Source organism: Sciurus vulgaris, assembly GCF_902686455.1.
Source record: "Sciurus vulgaris genome assembly, chromosome: X".
NCBI lineage: Eukaryota > Metazoa > Chordata > Mammalia > Rodentia > Sciuridae > Sciurus > Sciurus vulgaris.
In genome coordinates, this window is record NC_136471.1 from 136,917,739 (window position 1) to 136,937,429 (window position 19,691).

The 19,691-nt window shown below is 56.7% G+C and overlaps 1 protein-coding gene across 3 annotated transcripts in view; it reads right to left on the bottom strand.

Moving 5' to 3' along the window:
- XG (Xg glycoprotein (Xg blood group)) overlaps positions 1-12,141 on the bottom strand; it is a 34,796-nt gene extending 22,655 nt beyond the window's left edge. For 2 of the 3 annotated variants that reach the window (XM_079125013.1, XM_079125011.1), the window contains exons 1-2: positions 11,578-12,141; positions 1,932-1,973 (exon numbers count right to left, since the gene is read on the bottom strand). In XM_079125013.1, the coding sequence (XP_078981139.1) occupies positions 1,932-1,973; positions 11,578-11,971 (436 nt within the window). In that variant the 5' untranslated portion in view covers positions 11,972-12,141. The remainder of the gene's footprint in view (positions 1-1,931; positions 1,974-11,577) is intronic. The other variant, XM_079125012.1, reaches the window with a different exon arrangement.
- Between the last annotated feature and the right edge of the window lie 7,550 nt (positions 12,142-19,691).

Here is a 19,691-nt window from a genome sequence, read left to right on the forward strand (position 1 = left end):
TTGGGACGGGAGGTTTCACCCCTGTGGAGCCACACATGACAAAAGTGGGGAAAAGCCATAGTGAGACATCCCTGGCTCTCCAGATGGCGCCTCCTCTCACTTTCTCTCCCCCACTCATTTATTCACTCTGCAAACGTTTACTGAATGCCCACGGGTGCCAAGAAAAGGGGTGTGGGGGTAGCTGTGGCCTTGCGAGATCAGGATTCTTGGATGTGGGTATCAGGTGGGGAGTGCTCAAGGCGCCATCCTGCTCAGTGACCTGGCTGTGGGTGCAGGTGGGCCTGTGGGGGCAGCATGAGGTTGGGGTCCTCACAGAGTTGAGCAGATAGGAGTCCCATGGTGTCCAATGACCAGAGTCCTTTCAAGGACCAGGGTATTTACTGGAAGTTCAGTCCGAAGAGCCGTCTGGCATTACCTGGCTAAGGCGTGGCTGGGGCCCCAGTGGGAACGGGTACACAGCATTCCCATGCCCCCCCATGCCTGAGCCCCAATAATCTACTTTCCGTCTATGTGGACGCTATGGTTTGGATATGGGGTGTCTCCAAAAATTCCAGTGTCAGGCAGGAAGGTTCAGAGGTGGGACGGCTGGGTTTCGAGAGCTGGAACCTCGTCAGTCCATCCTGGACTGACCGGGTGGTCACTATCGGCAAATGGGCCGTGGCTGGAGGAGGAGGGTCCGCTCCGGAGGGTGCGTCCTCCCTGGGGCCCCTTCCCCTCCCTCAGCTTCCTGTCCATCATGAGCCCAGCTGCTCTCCTCCTCCAGGCCCTTCCGCCATTTTGTTCTGCCTCACCTTGGGCCAGAGCCATGGAGTCGGCCCACCATGGACTGAACCTCTGAAACCATGAGCCCCCAATCAACTTCCCCTCCTCTACGCTGTTCCATGAGATCTTTCGGTCCCCACAATGAAAAGACAGCTAACACAATGGATTTCCCCATTCTGCACCCTTCACGTAAAACAGAATCATGCATGATGTCACTTGTGGGGTCTGGCATCCTTCGTTCAGAACGTCTTCCAGGTCCATCCACATGGTAGCCTAAGTCTGCCTTTTTATGACTGAGTAATATTCCACTGATGATGATCCACTCGTGTCTGTCCGTGGGAAGACGTTTGGGTTCTCCCACATTTCGGCTCTTGTCCGACAGGGCTGCTGGGAACCTGGGATGATGGGTACCTGTCTAGGTCCCTGTGTCCCCTAGCGGTGGGATTTCTGGGTTGTACAGTGACTCTGAAGTCACATCTGAGCCCACAGACTCAGCTCTCCTCCAACAGGAAGGGATGCTTCGCTGCGAGAAGGCCCGTCCACCTCGACAGGAGCCGTGAGCTGTTCCTATCGGCCAGATGACAGTTTCGTACCTGCCCTCTGGGAAAACCGCCATCAGAGGCAGAAACGGGGACAGAGAGGCCGCGGAGGACCAGCCCCTCCGAGCCCAGACCCGAGGGTTCTTCCTGGGTGTCGGCTGGTGTTGGATGTTTCTCTCCCTAAAAATCTGCCCCCCCGTGTCTGCCTCTGAGCCAACCTGCTTCCTAACCGCCGTTTCTGCCATTCGCAGAACTCGGACTCCCTCCGAATCCCAACCTGACCTCCAGAACCTTCTCAGGAACTTGGGAAGCCACGTTTCAGCTGCCTGGCCCACCAGAACCTTCAAGGGGTGAGCACGGAGATTGAGGGCCAGTGCGGGTCCTGCGGTCCAGCCAGAAGGGATGAGAACTGACCACAGGCTCAGACCTAGCAAGACCGGAGTCGAGACCGACGGTCAGAGAAGACCTCTGCAAAGAGACTTGGAGGAGGTATCTGCGTGTTTTCCTGAGCTGTCTGCCTTCTCGGGTGGGGAGCAGCCATCTCAGCGCCCAGGGGTTCCCGGCACCAACCCGAAGTGACCACCAAGCCGCGACCAGGCCAAGTTCCCCTGGAACCACACTGGTACTTACCAGGATCGTCCAGCGCGTCCGACAAGTCGAAGTCTCTCTGACCTGTTGGGAGCAGAGAGGGCACACGTCACACTGGGAAGCAAAAGGTGACAGGCGGACAGCGGCGGGGTCCCCTGCGTTCCTGCCTGGATGCCGCTTCCTAGGTCCGCCAGTCCCTCTGGGCACCAAGATCACCCCACCGTGCGGCCTGCTGGAGGAGCAAGCTCCCGAGCTCAGGGGCCTCCGCCCGGCTCCCTGAGCTGATGATGATTTCAGCCCCAAACCCAGCTTCCCAGCTTCCCCAGCAGCCCCTGGACCAAAGAGGAGTCACGGGGCGGTGCCACCAGCCCCGGGGACAAGGCGGGACCCCGAGCAAGGCCTCTGCTCTCTCCAGGTCCCCGCGGAAAACGTGCGCCGTCTGCGCGTCAGAGTCCCCGTCTCGGGGCGCAAGGATCTCACCGACCGCGGAGGGAAACCGTTTCGGGACAAGGCGCGTCGCTCCTGAGCGTCCGCAGACGCGTCTGGAGGTCCTAGTGCCCCAAAGCGACCCGCTCAGGGGCATTCCCATTTGCCTCGCATGAGGAATTATAAATCTGAATTTATCTCATTTTCTCACTGATTTAAAACTTATCGTGGAAGCGGGCAAGAGGACCTGGAAGCGTTACGGGCACACACGGTGCCATTTTGCACATGGGACTGGAGTCTCCGCGGCCCCTGGAGCCACCCCCGGGCTACCCAAGGTGACCGTATGACTGGGTGGACCGTGGGGCCTGCCTAGGCCTGTGGCCCGCATTCCAAGAACAGCGCCCTCCCGCCTGCCCCAGGACCTTGGCATCGCCGACACCACGTTTCCTAGGCGAGAAGCCCGGGGCGCGGGGAGGCAAAGCGCAACAAGGCAGAGGCAGCTTTTGCATTGGCCCACATTCCTAGCTACGTGGGTCTTATCTCGCTCCATGAGGAACCTCTGACACGTTGTTTCACAACAGTTCTGAGGGAGGAGGCTGAGGGAGGAGGCCAAGGGAGGAGGTCGAGGGAGGAGGCTGGCTGTTATCAGAAAAGCCAGGCCAGGAGGGATGTGCTCCCCAGATGGCCCGTTGCCATGCAGCAGGGGTGTCCCGGGCCAGCTGTGAGGTGCCTTGGAAGGGCCCAGAGCCCGGTCCTTCTCTGTCCCCGATTCCCTTCTCAACGGCCTCCTTCGGCTCTGAAAGGCTGCAGGTGACCCTGGGATCAGGCAGGGACAAGGGTGGGGCCCAGAGGAATCTGGACTGTGGGCTTTAGCTTGTGCCTGGTTCTGAGAGTTGCTTTGCAAGCAGGCGTTTCTGCCAGATGTGACTCACTCGCACGTGGGGAGGGTGTGGGTCTCCCCCGGGCCTCCTGGTTACATAAACAGCCAGCCTCCCTCCGAAGCCAGGCCTTGCAAGAGTCTCCGGTTCTGCAAGACCGGCAGGAATTTGCTCTCAGGTGGGGGTGGGGCGCGCCGTCCTCCGGAGAGGGGCCCACAGCCCAGAGTCCCCGGGTGTCGGGCAGGGGACTCTGCAGCCCTGACCCAGGGCTGACTTTCCTCTGGCAGGAGGGGGACAGTCTGTTTCTGATTTGCTTTCTTGTTGCTTAGCGAGCGCTTGGTGGCTTTTAATGAAACCCTGCTGTTCTGGAATCCCTAGGCCCCAGGGCGGAGGGGAGAGGCAGCTGGGCTGGCGGGTCTCCCGCGGCCCCTGCGCGACATGGCGCCCAGGTTGCAAAAGTGGAGCCGGGATTCCTAGGCGGACAGGATGCCTCCAGCTCGCTCCTTCACCTGCCTACGCCAGCAACCAAGTCCCTTCCCAGTTCACACGTCGGGCCTGCAAGATGCCACCATGGTTCCCAGGGGCGACCCCGAGGCCCGACCTCTGCACGGACCCTCAGTGAACAGAGCGCAGTAGATCTGGCTCTGGGTCGCCCCCCGGGCTCCTGGGACTCGCTTACTTCCATCCGAAGGAGAAACAGGCCCCAGGCAGGGTTTAAAAAAAAGCAAAAAGAAAACAAACAACACAAAGAGAGCGGCCTTTCCCAAGCCCGGGCGGAGGAGGCCCTGCCGCAGGGCCGCGCGGTGGAATTGAGCGCCAGCCGACCGCGGCGGCCACGGTCACGGTGCGCGCACGCAGCCGGCCGGCCATTGTGTCCTGCAGGCCCCGCGCCCCCTCGTCTGCCTCCCCTGCAGAAGCAGCTGCCCTGGCCGGCGGCCGGCTCTCTAGGGCGGGCTTCACCAGCGGGCCTCGACCCAGCCGCCTCTGCGCCTTTGCGGACCCCGAGCCATCCATGCCACAGACGGGCGGCTGGGCTGGGGAGCTCCGCCTGCCCCGGGGTCCGGGCTGGGTTCTCAGCTCTGCAGACACGAAAGGAAACAAACAAACGCCCCCCGCCCCGTGTTGACTGCGGGCCTGACTTGGAGGGTGGAGGGTGGATCCGAGCCGCCTGGTTGGCGGACAACACCCACCGCAGGCGCGCATGCCAGCGCGGGGTCCCAGAAGGTGCCCTCCGTCCCAAAGTCCTGCAGGGCCGGAGTCCTGCTGGAAAAGCCCGGCAAGCGTCCTCTCCAGCGCTCTGCAGATGCGCCGTCGGGAGCGGAGGCGCCCTGGGTCTGCCTCTCCCCCTGGAAGGCCAGCGCCCCTGGCAGGGCTGGGGTGCGCCCTCCCGCGAGCCTACAATCCCGGGCAGGGGTCTCTCCAGCTCCCAGCTGATCTTGATTGACATGAGGCCTGCCGGAAGTTCCGCCCCCGACCAGTGGCTCCCAATTTTTGAGGTTCAGGAAAAAAAAAAATCTTGGGGACCTGCCAGACGCCCAGACCTGGGGGCCCAGCAGAGAAAGGGACGGGGCCCTCCGCCTTTCCTCCAGTTCCTGAGCAACGTCCATCCAGTCTCCAGGCCAGTCAGCCCTGTGTCTGCCTGGCTCTGCGGCCACCAGGAAAACCACCAAGAAAATGTCCAACCGGGAGACCAGGAGGGCTGCGTCTAACGTGAAGACGGGGTTCTCTGCGGGCGACGCAGGGGTGTGCAGCCTCTGCGGACACCCCGGAGATGCAGGATTGCACGGGGTCCCCGGGAAAGCTCCCCACCCTCCCTCCAGAGAGGTCACTGTGCGGAACGAGGAAAGGGCTTGCAGGCGTCCGGTGCCCTCTGCAGAGCAAGGCAGGTTTCTGAACAACAGGGTCAGCCCGAGCCGGCCGCCCAGCCTGCAGCGTGGGTGGAGGGACGCAGGCACCGCAAGGGTCTCAAGAGCCCCAGACCCGCAACCGCAAGGGACGCAGACACACGTTGGGACGCGCAGGCGCCCCCGCTCAGTGTGCTGGGAGGAGGAGCCCAGAGCCTCCAGCCTGGGTGTTCCTACGCCGAGGCGGCCTTCCTGGGGGACCCGCGAGCGCCACAGATCCACCCCGCCAGCCCAGTGGGCGCCCGCCTGCTCTGCCAGGTGAACAGTGGGAGTCTTGGCCTGTCCCCTCCCTGGTTAGAAGCTTCCCACACGCCGCTCCTCCAACACTGGCATTCCAGGGCTGGGGGTCTTGTGCTGGGCTGTGCTGTGCACTGCAGGCTGTGGAGCAGCCTCTCTGGGCTGCACACACCAGGAGCCAGGAGCAGCCCCACCCAGGTTGTGACAGCCACCTAGAAGAATTGATAGATGATAGATGGATAGACAGATAGATGGATAGATAGATAAATAGATAGATAGATAGATAGATAGATAGATAGATAGATAGATAGATAGACAGATGATAGACAGATGACAGCTGAATGGACACATGATAGACAGAGACTCTGTCCTGCAGGTTTTCTCTGCACTGTGGGCCTCTGGGCCTGGGGGTTCTCCGTGGGTGGGTGGATGAATGGGTGGATGGATAGATGGGTGGTTGGGTGGGTGGATGGGTGGATGGATGGGTGGATGGATGCGTGGATGGGTGGGTGGATGGGTGGATGGATGGGTGGATGGATGGGTGGATGGGTGGGTGGATGGATGGGTGGATGGAAGGGTGGATTGGTGGATGGAATGATGGATGGATGGATGGGTGGATGGGTGGATTGGTGGATGGATGGGTGGATGGATGGGTGGATGGGTGGGTGGATGGATGGGTGGATGGAAGGGTGGATTGGTGGATGGAATGATGGATGGATGGATGGGTGGATGGGTGGATTGGTGGATGGATGGGTGGATGGATGGATGGGTGGATGGGTGGGTGGATGGATGGATGGGTGGATGGGTGGGTGGATGGATGGGTGGATGGGTGGGTGGATGGATGGATGGGTGGGTGGATGGGTGGATGGGTGGGTGGATGGATGGGTGGATGGATGGGTGGACGGATGGGTGGATGGATGGGTGGATGGATGGATGGATGGATGGATGGGTGGATGGGTGGGTGGGTGGATGAATGGGTGGATGGATAGATGGGTGGTTGGGTGGGTGGGTGGATGGATGGATGGGTGGGTGGATGGATGGGTGGGTGGATGGGTGGATGGGTGGGTGGATGGATGGGTGGATGGATGGGTGGATGGATGGGTGGATGGATGGGTGGATGGATGGATGGATGGATGGGTGGATGGGTGGGTGGGTGGATGAATGGGTGGATGGATAGATGGGAGGGTGGGTGGGTGGGTGGATGGATAGATGGGAGGGTGGGTGGGTGGGTGGATGGATGGATGGGTGGGTGGGTGGATGGGTGGATGGGTGGGTGGATGGATGGGTGGATGGAAGGGTGGATTGGTGGATGGAATGATGGATGGATGGATGGGTGGATGGGTGGATTGGTGGATGGATGGGTGGATGGATGGATGGGTGGATGGGTGGGTGGATGGATGGATGGGTGGATGGGTGGGTGGATGGATGGATGGGTGGGTGGATGGGTGGATGGGTGGGTGGATGGATGGGTGGATGGATGGGTGGATGGATGGGTGGATGGATGGGTGGATGGATGGATGGATGGATGGATGGGTGGATGGGTGGGTGGGTGGATGAATGGGTGGATGGATAGATGGGTGGTTGGGTGGGTGGGTGGATGGATGGATGGATGGGTGGATGGATGGGTGGATGGGTGGGTGAATGGATGGGTGGATGGATGGGTGGATGGGTGGATGGATGCGTGGATGGGTGGATGGGTGGGTGGATGGGTGGGTGGATGGGTGGATGGATGCGTGGATGGGTGGATGGGTGGGTGGATGGGTGGGTGGATGGATGGGTGGATGGATGGGTGGATGGGTGGGTGGATGGATGGGTGGATGGATGGGTGGATGGATGGATGGGTGGATGGATGGGTGGATGGGTGGGTGGATGGATGGGTGGGTGGATGGATGGGTGGATGGATGGGTGGATGGGTGGATGGGTGGATGGATGGATGGATGGATGGGTAGGTGGGTGGATGGACCCATGGATGGATGGATGGGTGGATGGATATGTAGGCAGGGAGGGAGGGATGGGTAGATGACAGGCTGACCGTCAGGACCTGTGGTGTACAGCTTCCCAGCCTCCATCACTGACATTTAACCACAGGAGCTGGGCTAAATGCTGTGGCCTGTGAGCGTTTGTGGGGGCCCCTCAGCTGCTCTGCAGCACATCCTCTGGCATCATGGCCTCCACCCCAGACACCAGAAGCTTACTTCCCGCCCTTACTGGTGGCACAGGTCTCCGGTCCGTGGTGAGCCAACCCTCGATGTTTGAGAACGGCTGGCCCCAGCTCCCCTGCCTGGGAGACACAATGTGGGACCTGAATGTGCTGCACCAAGCATTTGGGACCCCAGAGAGGCCACCTCCCTGAGACGGTGCCTGAAGTTAAAGCAGAGGCCGGGCCCTCGGTCATCATGTCTCCAAGGGAGGCTGGATGCCAACCTGGGCGCCCTTGAACACGCGGGTCTCCTGGTTTCCTGGCCTGCCGCCTCTGCAGCCCAAGCTCTGCCAGGTGGGGACCCGCAGTGAGACCATGAGGCCAGCTCTGTCCTGCTGACCCTCTGCACAGCGGAGGCTGAGCATCAACGCAGGACAGACCGGCGGGTGAAGTCTCCCCGGGAGGCTGCGTGTGCATCCCCAACAGACCCTCTAAGCCCTGCAGGCCGTCGGAACTGAAAGGAGTCTCCCCAAACGGGTCCATCCCGACAGATCGACACACGGACAAAGCCCCAGGCAGGAAGGAGGGGGTTGGTGCAAAGGCCACCGTGCTGCGCCGACCGCACCACGATCCCAGGCTGGAAATGCTTCTGCACACACACCCGCCCGTCATCTGCCCGGCCTCCTCCTGGACCCTGCAGCCCACCATGAGGAGGTTAGTAGGACGAGTGCAGCTTCCGGGGCCACCGTCCACCATCCTCCTGGAGACGCAGCCCCGGGCGACCTCGCCAGAACCAGAGCCGGGCTGGTCCCACCTTCAGCCTCTTGAGTCTGAGCTCAAGAATCCTCTCTTCTCTCTAAAGTGCCCGGCCTCAGAGGCTCTGTCCAACCAACAGAAGACAGACAGACACAGGACGTGCTCAGAAAACGTAGGCGCTGCTGTCGGGAACCGGGAAGGACTTGGAACCTTTCCTCTTTCTTTTCTTTTTTGCAGTGTGGATACAGAAAAGCAGCTCCAGGCCGACAGGCACAGACTCTTCGTCACGTTGGATCAGGAGATGATGCACAACGGCTCTGGGACTGAATGTGCAAGCCCGCCATGTTGTGGGTGGGTGGATGGATGGATGATGGGTGGGTGGATGGATGGATGATGGATGGATGGATGATGGATGGATGGATGGGAGGATGATGGATGGATGGATTGATGGATGGATGGATGATGGATGGATGGATGGATGGATGATGGATGGATGGATGGGTGGATGATGGATGGATGGATGGATGGATGGATGATGGATGGATGGATGGATGATGGATGGATGGATGGATGATGGATGGATGGATGGATGATGGATGGATGGATGGATGGATGGGTGGATGATGGATGGATGGATTGATGGATGGATGGATGGATGGATGGATGATGGATGGATGGATGATGGATGGATGGATGATGGATGGATGGATGGATGGATGATGGATGGATGGATGGATGATGGATGGATGGATGGATGATGGATGGATGGATGGATGGATGGATGATGGATGGATGGATGGGTGGGTGGGAGATGAGGGAAGGAAGGAAGGGTGGATGGATGGAGAGAGATCATAATAGTAGATGGGAGGGTGAGTGGATGGATGGGTAGGTGAGATGGATGGATGGATGATGGATGATAGGTAGGCAGAGAAGATGCGAGATGAATGAATAAATGGTACCTAGATAATTAGAATAGATGGATAAATAGATTACTGGGTGGGTGGATGGATAGACTGAATGGTTGTATAGATGAATGGATGATGGATGGATGACAAATGAATGGATAAGATGGATAGATGGATGGATAAACAGATGATAGACAGATGGACAAATAAATTAGATGGATGAATGATGGATGATAGGTAGATAAGATGAGAGATGAATGAATAGATGGTAGAAGGTAGATAATTAGAATATATGGGTAGGTCAGTGGTTGGGTGGGTGGATTGATGGATAGATAAGATGGATGGAGGAACAGGTGATAGGTAGATGGATAGATGGACAGATAGGAAGGATGGATAGATGGTAAGTAGAGAGGTAAAAATGGGCAGCTGGATGGAAGGATAGAAGATAGACAGAAAGGTAGGTGGATAGACAGACAGACGGCAGGCAGAGAGGTACGATGTCCACGGACCACACACCCTACTCTGCCATTTGGGATTCCCATTTCCAGACCTCATATTTTGCAGCTTTTCTTTGGAAGAGCAAGTTCACCCTCCCGCCTCCAGGTCCCTGGACACTAACCCAACAGAGGGGACGGCCAGGCCACCCGCCAGCCCTGGGACACGCCAGGGACACGGCTATCGTACCATTGTCTGGTTTTGCCCGAGAGAAATCTGATCATTGCAGTAATGACCTGCGTCACGTTCAAGGACTCCATGGCCACCCCGTCACCAAGACGCTCAGCATGCTTCCGGGAATCGAGTGAGCCGGCTGCATCTCCAGCCGCTTATCCACGCGTTGCACTGACCACCCAGGACCCAGCTCCCTGGTCCAGACCTCCCTTTCTTTCTTGTCCCCCTTCACATCTCCTCCAGGGTAAGAGCAAGGACTGTTTTGAGTTTTGGAGGACGAGGTTCCGTATTAGGACGGTCATTCAGGCAGCCCTTCCAGACTGAGACTCATGCACCACCATGGTGCTGGAGGCAGCAGAAGGGAAAGGAGAGAATACCCCGGAATTACGGCACTGATTGACAGAAGGGGGTTTGCTGGGCCTCCTTTCTGCTCACCGACCATGCTAGCTATTTTAAAGCAAGTCCCTTAGTGACGCTGTGTTTGCAAAATCTACAACTTCCCTAGTTGTAGAAGATTCTCGTCTCCCGAGAAGCAACCCCTTGCCCGTTAGGAAGACCCTTCTCCAGGGCAAATACACAAACCCCTTGGGGGATCTGCTTATCCATCTGTCAATCTTGGAACCCTGTCCTAGAGCCCACGGAGAACCAAGCAAGTGCACGGACGCTCTGTGTGTGTCACCCTTAAACTAACTCACCACAGACAGCAAGTCGTAAAGATCACCAACTCTGTCTGTTTTCTCTTGTCAGAAATGTTGGTTAGCTGAGCTCATGACGGATAGACAGACGGACTGCAGGCAGAGAGGTGACAAGTCAATCAATGCCTTGCTGTCAACAAATGCCTTAATTTTCAACGAAAATTCAGGCCAAGGAATTAGACTGCCAATTATTCTTTTTTAAAAAATGAAATATTGGAGACGGTCCTTCTTGGTCTCCGCCGGGGGCTCCTTCCAGGACTCCGGTGGGTGTCAAAAGGCAGTGGCACTCAGTCCCTCATATACAACCAGGTAAGTGTTTGCAAATAACCCTGGCACAACGCAGTGTAGACTCAGCTGCATCCACAGGACTCAGGGTCTGTAATCCAACGCACAGGCTGAAAATCCTAGTGCCACTCTTTAGCAAACCGTGACTAGGTACAAACGCTCCATCTGCTCAGTACAGACTCAGCTACTTTTTTCCAGTATTTTCACTCTGCATCTGTTTGGATCTGAGGATAGGGACACGGTCTGTGTGTGCCCCATCTCTGTACCGTCTACAAATTCACCGCGACCCTAAAACTGAAACCAGAAATTCTAGATTTAAAAGTCCTGTCATTACACCCGCGGTGCCCACGGAGGTGAGATCTAAAGGTGGCATCGCGTTGGACGGGTGTCTGCTGAAGTTCCTGGGCTCCGGACACCAGCATCTGCCCGGGGCATCTCCCCCGCCCATGAGCACCCAGCTCCTGTCTTAATAACACCCGGTCCCTAAACAGGCTGAACGAGAAACGCCAGCCCAGACACGGCTCCATGAAGCCTTTTCATTCCTGAACGCAGCTCCTCACTCTTTTCAACCCCCCGCTTGGCCCCTTATTCTCTGGAAGGACACTCGGGTCAATTCCGAGGTCTACAGTAAGTCCTTCCCGGGGTCCCTCCACAACCAGATGCCCCATCAGATCCCAGAGTCTGGGAGACCGCCCGCTTTGGCTGTTCCTAGTAAAGCCCGGCTCGCACTCTTTAGGATCGGAACTTGCAGGAGCCAAGGACCCAGCGCGCTCGCCCTGTGCCAAGTGCTCACCTCGGGCGCGCGTCAGAGCGCACAGCAGCAGCAGGATCCAGGGCAGCCCCCGCCGGGTCTCCATGGCTGGCCGCGGTCCGCGGGAGCTGTGTCCCACGCTGTCCCAGCTGTGATATCCGGCCACCCCGCCCTGCCTTGTTGACTTCTGCTTTCCCCAGCTTGGCAGGAAGAGAGCGATGTGTGTGCGTGGAAAATATGAGTCCAGCGAACCGTTGCCTCTGCCAAAAGCCCAACGGGGCCGGAGCTCAGATTCCAAACTCAGCCGCGCGGAGCTCGTGGGACGAGTACCCACAGGCCCCGGGATGCCGCGGGCCAGCTTCTCCTGGCTGTCCCAGCCAATCGGCACCTGCGAAGGCCACGGGGAGACGGGGCGGTACCACGTGCCCAGGAGCATCCTGCGCACCTGCTGCTGCTCCGAATGCACCAGCCCCGCGCCCTGGAGGACGCAACCCGCACCTGCCCTTTGCTGAGATCTCTCTGGCACGGAGACCCCGCGCTGCTCCCAAGAAAAGGCTCGCGCGTGCGTGGACAGTAGGTGGGGGCGTGGCGTTGGCGATCCCCCAACCCTGCGACCCTAAAGAACCCCCTTGAGCCTCGGTGGGCGGCAGAACGAGCCTCCGGGAGGGGTGGCAGGTCATACCTGGCCCTGTCTGTCTATCTCCTGAGCCATTAGAGGTAGTCAGAAGCCCAGCTTTGTAAATTCCGGGGCCTGCCTTATTGGATACGTTCATGGAGTCAATCAACAAACACTCCACACGTATCTGTTGAGCGTGCGTAATGGAGAACACAATGAGGTGTGTTGATAAGCACCGTGAATGCAGGTTGGGAGCTTAGTAATTTTGGAGGCTGGGCATGCACAGGGAGGCCTCGGGGTACCTGGGAGATTCTGGACACAGCCGGTATCACAATGTCTTCTGTAGAGTCTGGTGACCCCATGCTGGTGGTAAAGAATGGATAGAGGGAAGGGCAAGCCAGGGCCACTGTGGGGGCCAGTTCCATCTGATCCTTCCCTGCAATGGAAAGAAGGAAAGCAAGAATTCTCTCCGAAGACGATTCTCTAGCAAAAGCGGAGCTTTCCGGGAGCCACCGGCGGTGAAGAGGAAGAGATTGACGGCAGGCACCGCGTTCTCATAAAAGGTGACAGCTGTGATCACCGCCTGTCATTTCTGCGGGCGAAGCGCGGACCTCCGGACGCACATGCCCGAGTTGAGATTGGACTCACGGAGTGCCCAGCACCCTGGCTGCCCCGGATGGAAATCGGCAGCCCTGGGTTTCAGGTTCGACTTTGGCAAATGCTTCCCTCTGTCGCTTCACGTTTAATCCTTCCTACGAAAAAAGAAATGGAGTAGGGAGACACGGTAAAGAGAGGCTATCCGTGGCCTCCGAGGCCTTCCTGGTCTCCCTGGAAAGGAGGCCGGGCCCGATCTCTCGGTCCCGTGTTGCATCTTATTTTCCAGCGGTCGTGAGTCATTTTCCCTACGGATTTGGGTGTGTCCGTGTGTTTTGTGTGTGTTTTGCGTGTGTGTGTGTGTGAGTGTGTGTGCAGGTGTGGATGCTTGCAAGTTCTGAGCTCGTCAGCTCTCCACACCTGCAGGTTTTGGAGACCCATGGACTTGGGCGTTTTGGACTGGGGCTGCTCCACCTGGGTGGGACGGGACTTCTGAGGTATGGTGGGCTGGAGACCGAAGGGAGGGCTTCCTGCAACCTGTAGCTCACAGGTGACCTTGTCCCCTCCCTCCGCTTTGCAGAACTTTCCTCTCGTGGATGGACCCGGAGCGCCCAGTGACCGGTGGGGAATGCCAGGCACCAGTGGACTCACGTGCTGGGCTCTGTTTCTCTAAGACGCCCAGAATATGCTCCCCGCACAGACGGGAGGCAGAAGGGTCGCTGTCGGGGACAGGAGGAGGAGAGGAAGGGCAGAGTCGTGGGCCGCGTCCCCGTCCCAGGACCTGTGGACGTGGCCGTCTCTGGAGATGAGATCCCCGTAGAGGGGATCTGTTGCGGGGCAGGGCAGGAGGGCAGGACCGTCGTCCTGCGGGACGGCGGCTCTTCTGACAGGAACGAGCGCAGACAAGGCGCGCGGGGAGCGACCAGAACGTGAACGCAGCGGTCAGCGCCCTGCGCGGGCGACCGGGAGACAGGAGGAGCCACGCAGCCAGCAGAAGCACGGGAGGCGCGGCCGGATGCGCCCACCGCCTCGGGGACCACGCCTGCCCTCCGAGGGTTCGGAGCGAGATGCCCTCCCAAAGCCCCTGATCCCGCAGGAAGGCTCAGAGGTGAGGTGACGGGAGCTGTCACGTCCTCAGTCCATCTGGTCTGACTGGACTGCCCGGGGTCCCTGCAGGCAGGGGAGATGTAGGCTGCAGAGGGGGGGGGGCTGGGTCACTGGGGATGTGCCTTGGGGACTATATCCCGTCCCTGGCTCCATGGGGACTATATCCTGTCCCTGGCTCCATGGTGACTATATCCCGTCCCTGGCTCCTTGTGGACTGTATCCCGTCCCTGGCTGCCTGGGGACTGTATCCCGTCCCTGGCTCCTTGGGGACTGTATCCTGTCCCTGGCTCCCTGGGGACTATATCCTGTCCCTGGCTGCCTGGGGACTATATCCCGTCCCTGGCTCCATGGGGTTTAGATCTGGTCCCTGGTGAGCAGAGCTCTCTCTGCTTCCTGGTGCCACGTCCTGAGCTGCTCTCCTCCTCCAGGCCCTTCTGCCATTTTGTTCTGCCTCACCTTGGGCCAGAGCCATGGAGTCGGCCCACCATGGACTGAGCCTGTGAAACCAAGAGCCCCCGATCGACTTCTCCTCCTCTAAGCTGTACTTCAAAGTATTTCGGTCACAGCAGTGAAAACTTGACTGACACCCAGTCCACACCTTCAGACTCCTGGTCTTCTGAACGGGGAGAGAACAAATCCCTGTTGCTTTGACGCCATTTGAGGAAATAAATAGAAGGCATGGCTGCTGACTGGGGCCGGGTTCTCCTTGTGAGGTTCTCCTTGGAACCTGATGGAAGTGGCAGTTTGCAGCACAGTCAGGGCACAGCTGCTCTGTGGCGCTGGTCAGCATGTGGTGGTCCATTCTGCCGTAAGCGAAATTCAGCCCCATTTTCAAACAAGTGCACCCCAAGCAGCAGCGACCACTAGGTGAAATGCTGACGTGTAAAATCCTTGCAGAGGAGAGAAGGCAGGCGAGTCGCTAGCGTGTCCACCCAGGGTAACGTGGCACCCGCTGCATGAAGCATTTTCCATGATTTAAGCAGCAGCCGGTAAGCCCTTCTGCGCGAAGCCACAGGACGCACATTTGGGTCTCTCTCTCAGTCGCCCGGGCTCTGCTCTGGTACCTGGCTCCACGGGCCGGCTGGGTGCAGGGCAGATGTCATTCCAGGGCCCTGGAATCGGAGCTTGGAATTGCTAGCCTCATGACTTTGGAGCGTGGGAGCTGTTCTTAATTAGATTAATAGTCGCCCGAACCTGAGAACCTAGGTGGCTGCTTAGCGAGTCACAGGCGGGGAGCGAATACCACGGGGACACACTGGACAGAGAGAGATCTCTTCACGGGACTGAGCGGCTCCCCATTTTAAAGCTTGCGAGTTATTTATTTCTGGAATGTTCCATCTGAGTGTTTGGGGTCGTGGTTGATGGCGGGGAATCGAAACTTCACAGAATGTAAAGCTGTGGATGAGGGGGCACCCGTCTTTCCGGTAAGAGGCTGGAGAGAGAACCAAAGAGACCTCGGCTCCCAGCACTGCAGAGATAGGATCATGCTTGAGGCAGGAGATTCCCATCTACCCCGTGTGTGTGTGCGTGCGTGTGTGCGCGTGTGTGTTCATACACGTGCAAGGGAACGCCGGAGATCATCATGCCATGGAAGTGAACAGGAATCAGTCATTCTTCTAAACCGCAAATCAGGGTGAAAAAGACAAGATGCAGTGGAGGCATATAAAAGAAGTCGCGTACACGGAGAGAACTTTCTACGCAGATAGTCTCCAGATTACAAAGATGCTTAAATTAGGCTCTTCATTTAATGCCCTCCTGATAGAAACACTCCCGGGATTTTTTTCTTAGAAAGAGCAACCGGATTCTGAGATAGAAAAATTAAACACTGCTGGGCGTGGTGATCCACACCTGTGATTGTAGCTGCTCTGGAGGCTGAGGCAGGAGGACTGCAAGGTGGAGGCCAGCCTCAGCAACTTAGCGAGGACCTAAGCAACTTAGTGAGACCCTGTCTCAAAATAAATAAAAAGGTCTGGGGAGGTGGCCCCGTGGTTGAACACACCTGGGTTCCATCCCTGGTACTAAAATAAACTAAATTAACAGTAAAGAAAAGACAAGAAAATTCCAAAAAGCCTAATGGGGAAAGTGTTTAGTTCCATTTGATATTAAAATTTGTCAATCTATAATAATTAATATCATGTAGCCTGATCTCCCTTCTAAGTAGACTGATTTGTGAGGGCTGAGAAATTACAGAAATATCTTTGCCCCACTGCTGGGAAGTCTAAGAATGTGGTGGCTGATGTAAACTGTATTTCAAATCCGTGAGGGAAAAAATAGGTTGTTCACTAAATGGTTTGGATGATGGAATTATCCTATAAGGAAAAATAAACTTGGTACACATGAAACTCTTCACTCCATATAAAAAGTAGAATGAGAAGAAAAATAGAAGTTAAAGATTTCAAAGACTAAAGTTTAAAAAAAATTACATTTGTTAATCTATATTACAACCCAAGGGACCTGTCTTTAATATGTAAAGAGTTCCCGTAAATCAATAAAAGAAGTTGAAGGCATACGCACCTGAACACAGGGTGTATTCGGTTTCCAGCCACCGTATGCTAATTGCTTTTTAACACACAACCTCCTTCCTAAGACAAATGTGAAAAGGTGAGACAGTTGACTGGATATCGTTTTCCACCCTGGATGTTACTAATCACGAAAGTTTTCAGATCCACAAGGAAATCCTTTGAGGTACTGCAAATTTGCCAGGCATCTATGGAACGATTTGGCAACGTCCATAAACGGGCCTCACACGCCTTTCGGCCTAACAAAGCCAGACACTCATCACAACGTGCCCACAGATACATATGGGTTCACAATGGTGAACTTCCAGGGGTATTTGCAGTTGTAGCTTCTTGGTAGGAAATTCCGGGCCACGGCTTAACAGTCTTGCAACAAGCTTCTGGCTGCTGGAAAGAACCAGAGAGAGGGTCTTTTTGCTCACCAACAGCATCCAGTATATACAAAAAGTTCTGTAAATACTTGCAGAATAAATCAGAGAAAACCCCAGAGAAGGCGGACTTGGTCTTTAAGAAGTTAAGATTACGTCCAATGCCAAGAAGCTCCTGAGGAGAGATTAAGTCATGCTATTATTTGGGAAATTCATGTAATATTTTCTCACATCTCATGCTAGCCCTTAAATAAAAAGTTTCCTCCTCTCCAGAGTCATTGAGAAGTTTTTGTACAAGTTGCACAATAAGGAATGCTCGTGCTTGCTTTTGCCAAGATATTCAATGACCCCATGAGTCACATATTTGACATCTTTTTATCCTTTAGCCAAGTGCGGTGGTGTATGCTTGTTATCCCAGCAACTCGGGAGGCTGAGGCAGGAGGATCACAAGTTGGAGGCCAGCCTTAGCAACTTAGTGAGGCCCTAAGCAACTTAGCGAGACCCTGTCTCAAAATAAAAAATCAAAAGAGCTGGGGGTGTGTCTCAGTGGTTAAGCGCCCCTGGATCAATCCCTGGTACAAAAGCAAACAAACAAACAAACAAATAAAAAGCTGGCCTTGATAAGGCCATACATATTTTTATGCCAACGCAAAGGTTAAAGGGACCTTCGACAGATACCGGCATTCACGCTGCACAAGTACGAGCCTGGTCGACCTATTTCTTGAAAAGACAGAGTCCTCTGCGAGCCACCATTGATGCGCTTCAAAAACACACGTTTTTCCTGTTGTTGCTGGACGGGGCGTTGATGGCACATCTGAGGCCTGGGGCGCCTGTCTGTGGAGTGCCGCGATTAGCAGTCCGCACGACCCGAGGTCCCCGGCCTCACTGACCTGGAACACCCAGCGCACACCGTCCTCCCTTATGCTGCGGGTTGCAGCTGAGATCTCCCCCTGTACCTTGGTGCCAAAGCGAAGCACCCTCAGTAGAAACAGCATTTTGAACCTCGAAGTTTGACTTTCCTTCTGGGCTGGCGATACCGCAGCAGGGGGGACCCTCACATGATACAGGAGGTGGGGGACGTGGCCCATGCTGTCCTGCCCAGGGACACTCTCCTGTGGGCCTTCCAAGTTCCTAAACAGGTGTAACCAACCTTGTCCATCTTATGATAGTTCCCACTTCTTATGATTTCTGGCTGCTGGGGAGCACCTGGTTGCTGAAGAGTATCTGGGTGCAGAGGAGCATCTGGGGGCAGAGGCATATGTGGGGGCAGAGGAGTATCTGGATGCATGGGAATATCTGGAAGTCGAGGAGTATCTGGATGCAGGGAAGTATCTGGGGAAGATTATCTGGGTGCAGAGGAGTATCTGGGTGCAGGAGAGTACCTGGGGAAGAGTATTGGGTGCAGAGGAGTGTCTGGGGCAGAGGAGTATCTGGGTGCAGGGCAGTATCTAGGTGCAGAATATCTGGATGCAGGGGAACATCTAGGTACAGAGGAGTATCTGGGTGCAGAGGAGTATCTGGGTGCAGGATAATATCTGGATGTAGGGGAGTATCTGGGTGCAGAGGTGTGTCTGGGTACAGGGGAGCATCTGGGTGCAGGGCAGTATCTAGGTGCAGAATATCTGGATGCAGGGGAACATCTAGGTACAGAGGAGTATCTGGGTGCAGAGGAGTATCTGGGTGCAGGATAATATCTGGATGTAGGGGAGTATCTGGGTGCAGAGGTGTGTCTGGGTACAGGGGAGCATCTGGGTGCAGGGGAGCATCTGGGTGCAGGATAATATCTGGATGTAGGGGAGTATCTGGGTACAGGGGAGCATCTGGGTGCAGGATAACAGCTGGATGTAGGGGAGTATCTGGGTGCAAGGGAGCATCTGGGTGCAGGGGAGCATCTGGGTGCAGGATAATATCTGGATGCAGGGGAGTATCTGGGTGCAGGGGAGCATCTGGGTGCAGTGACTGAGCAGGACGGAACCACATGGTAAATCACAGAGCAACTGCAGCCCAGAGGGAGGGGGAGATTCCAGTGCATTCAGGCTCAGCCACCGACTGCTCACCAGCACCTGCAGAAGCTCTCACACCTGTCCCTTGGGCAAGGGGTCCCCACGTGGGGAGGGCCTGACCTCACCAGTGGGGTCTGGGAGATGCCCACCAAGTGCAGGCAGTTCCTGAGCAAAGACCTAGAGCTTGAGAGGACAGCTCCACCCACCGCTTCCCCATGCCAGGTGACGCTGCAGGTGTGGTGCCCGCCCCCAGGCCTGTGGGCAGGGAGCTGCCCAGGAACCCCAGCTTCCCAAAGTGCAGCAGCAGCCACGGTTCGTGGGGACAGGAAGCCCCACCACCACGGAGCCGCCTCTGTGGGCCGGGCGAGCCCAGAGCTTCCTGTTCACTCCCCTGGCCGCCAGCCACCACAGGAAGACAGGCTCATTTCCTGTTGGTAGGAAGCTGCAAGACGAGGGTTGCCCGTCACCCTTGGGATGCAGGGGAGCATCTGAGTGCAGGGGAGTATCTGGGTACAGGGGTGCATCTGGGTACAAGAGCAGGCATTTAGAAGCCTGGGCGTGGGTGAGCCGCCCTGGAGGAGACCCTTCTCAACGTGGAAAAATCCGCACTTACCACGGGGAAGGGAAGGTTTTCAGAGACCGCAGCTCTGCAAGAAGGTGTATGTTGAGGACAATCTTGGCCACAAAGCAGGTCCACCCCGTGTTCAGCCAGACCCCACGTCCGAGGGATCTGACTTTGCACACACTACAGAAAGGGCGAGCAAATCCACCCAGGAGATCATCTGGGCACCAGGGAGTATCTAGACACAAGAAAAGATCTCCATGCCAAGGAGTGTCCGGATGGGAGGAGCAGCAGAGAGCAGGGGAGAATCTGGGTGCCTAAGTGTGCCAGCATACAAGGAGTATCTGGATGAAGAGCAATTCCTCTACGTGGAGGAGCATCTGGATGGAG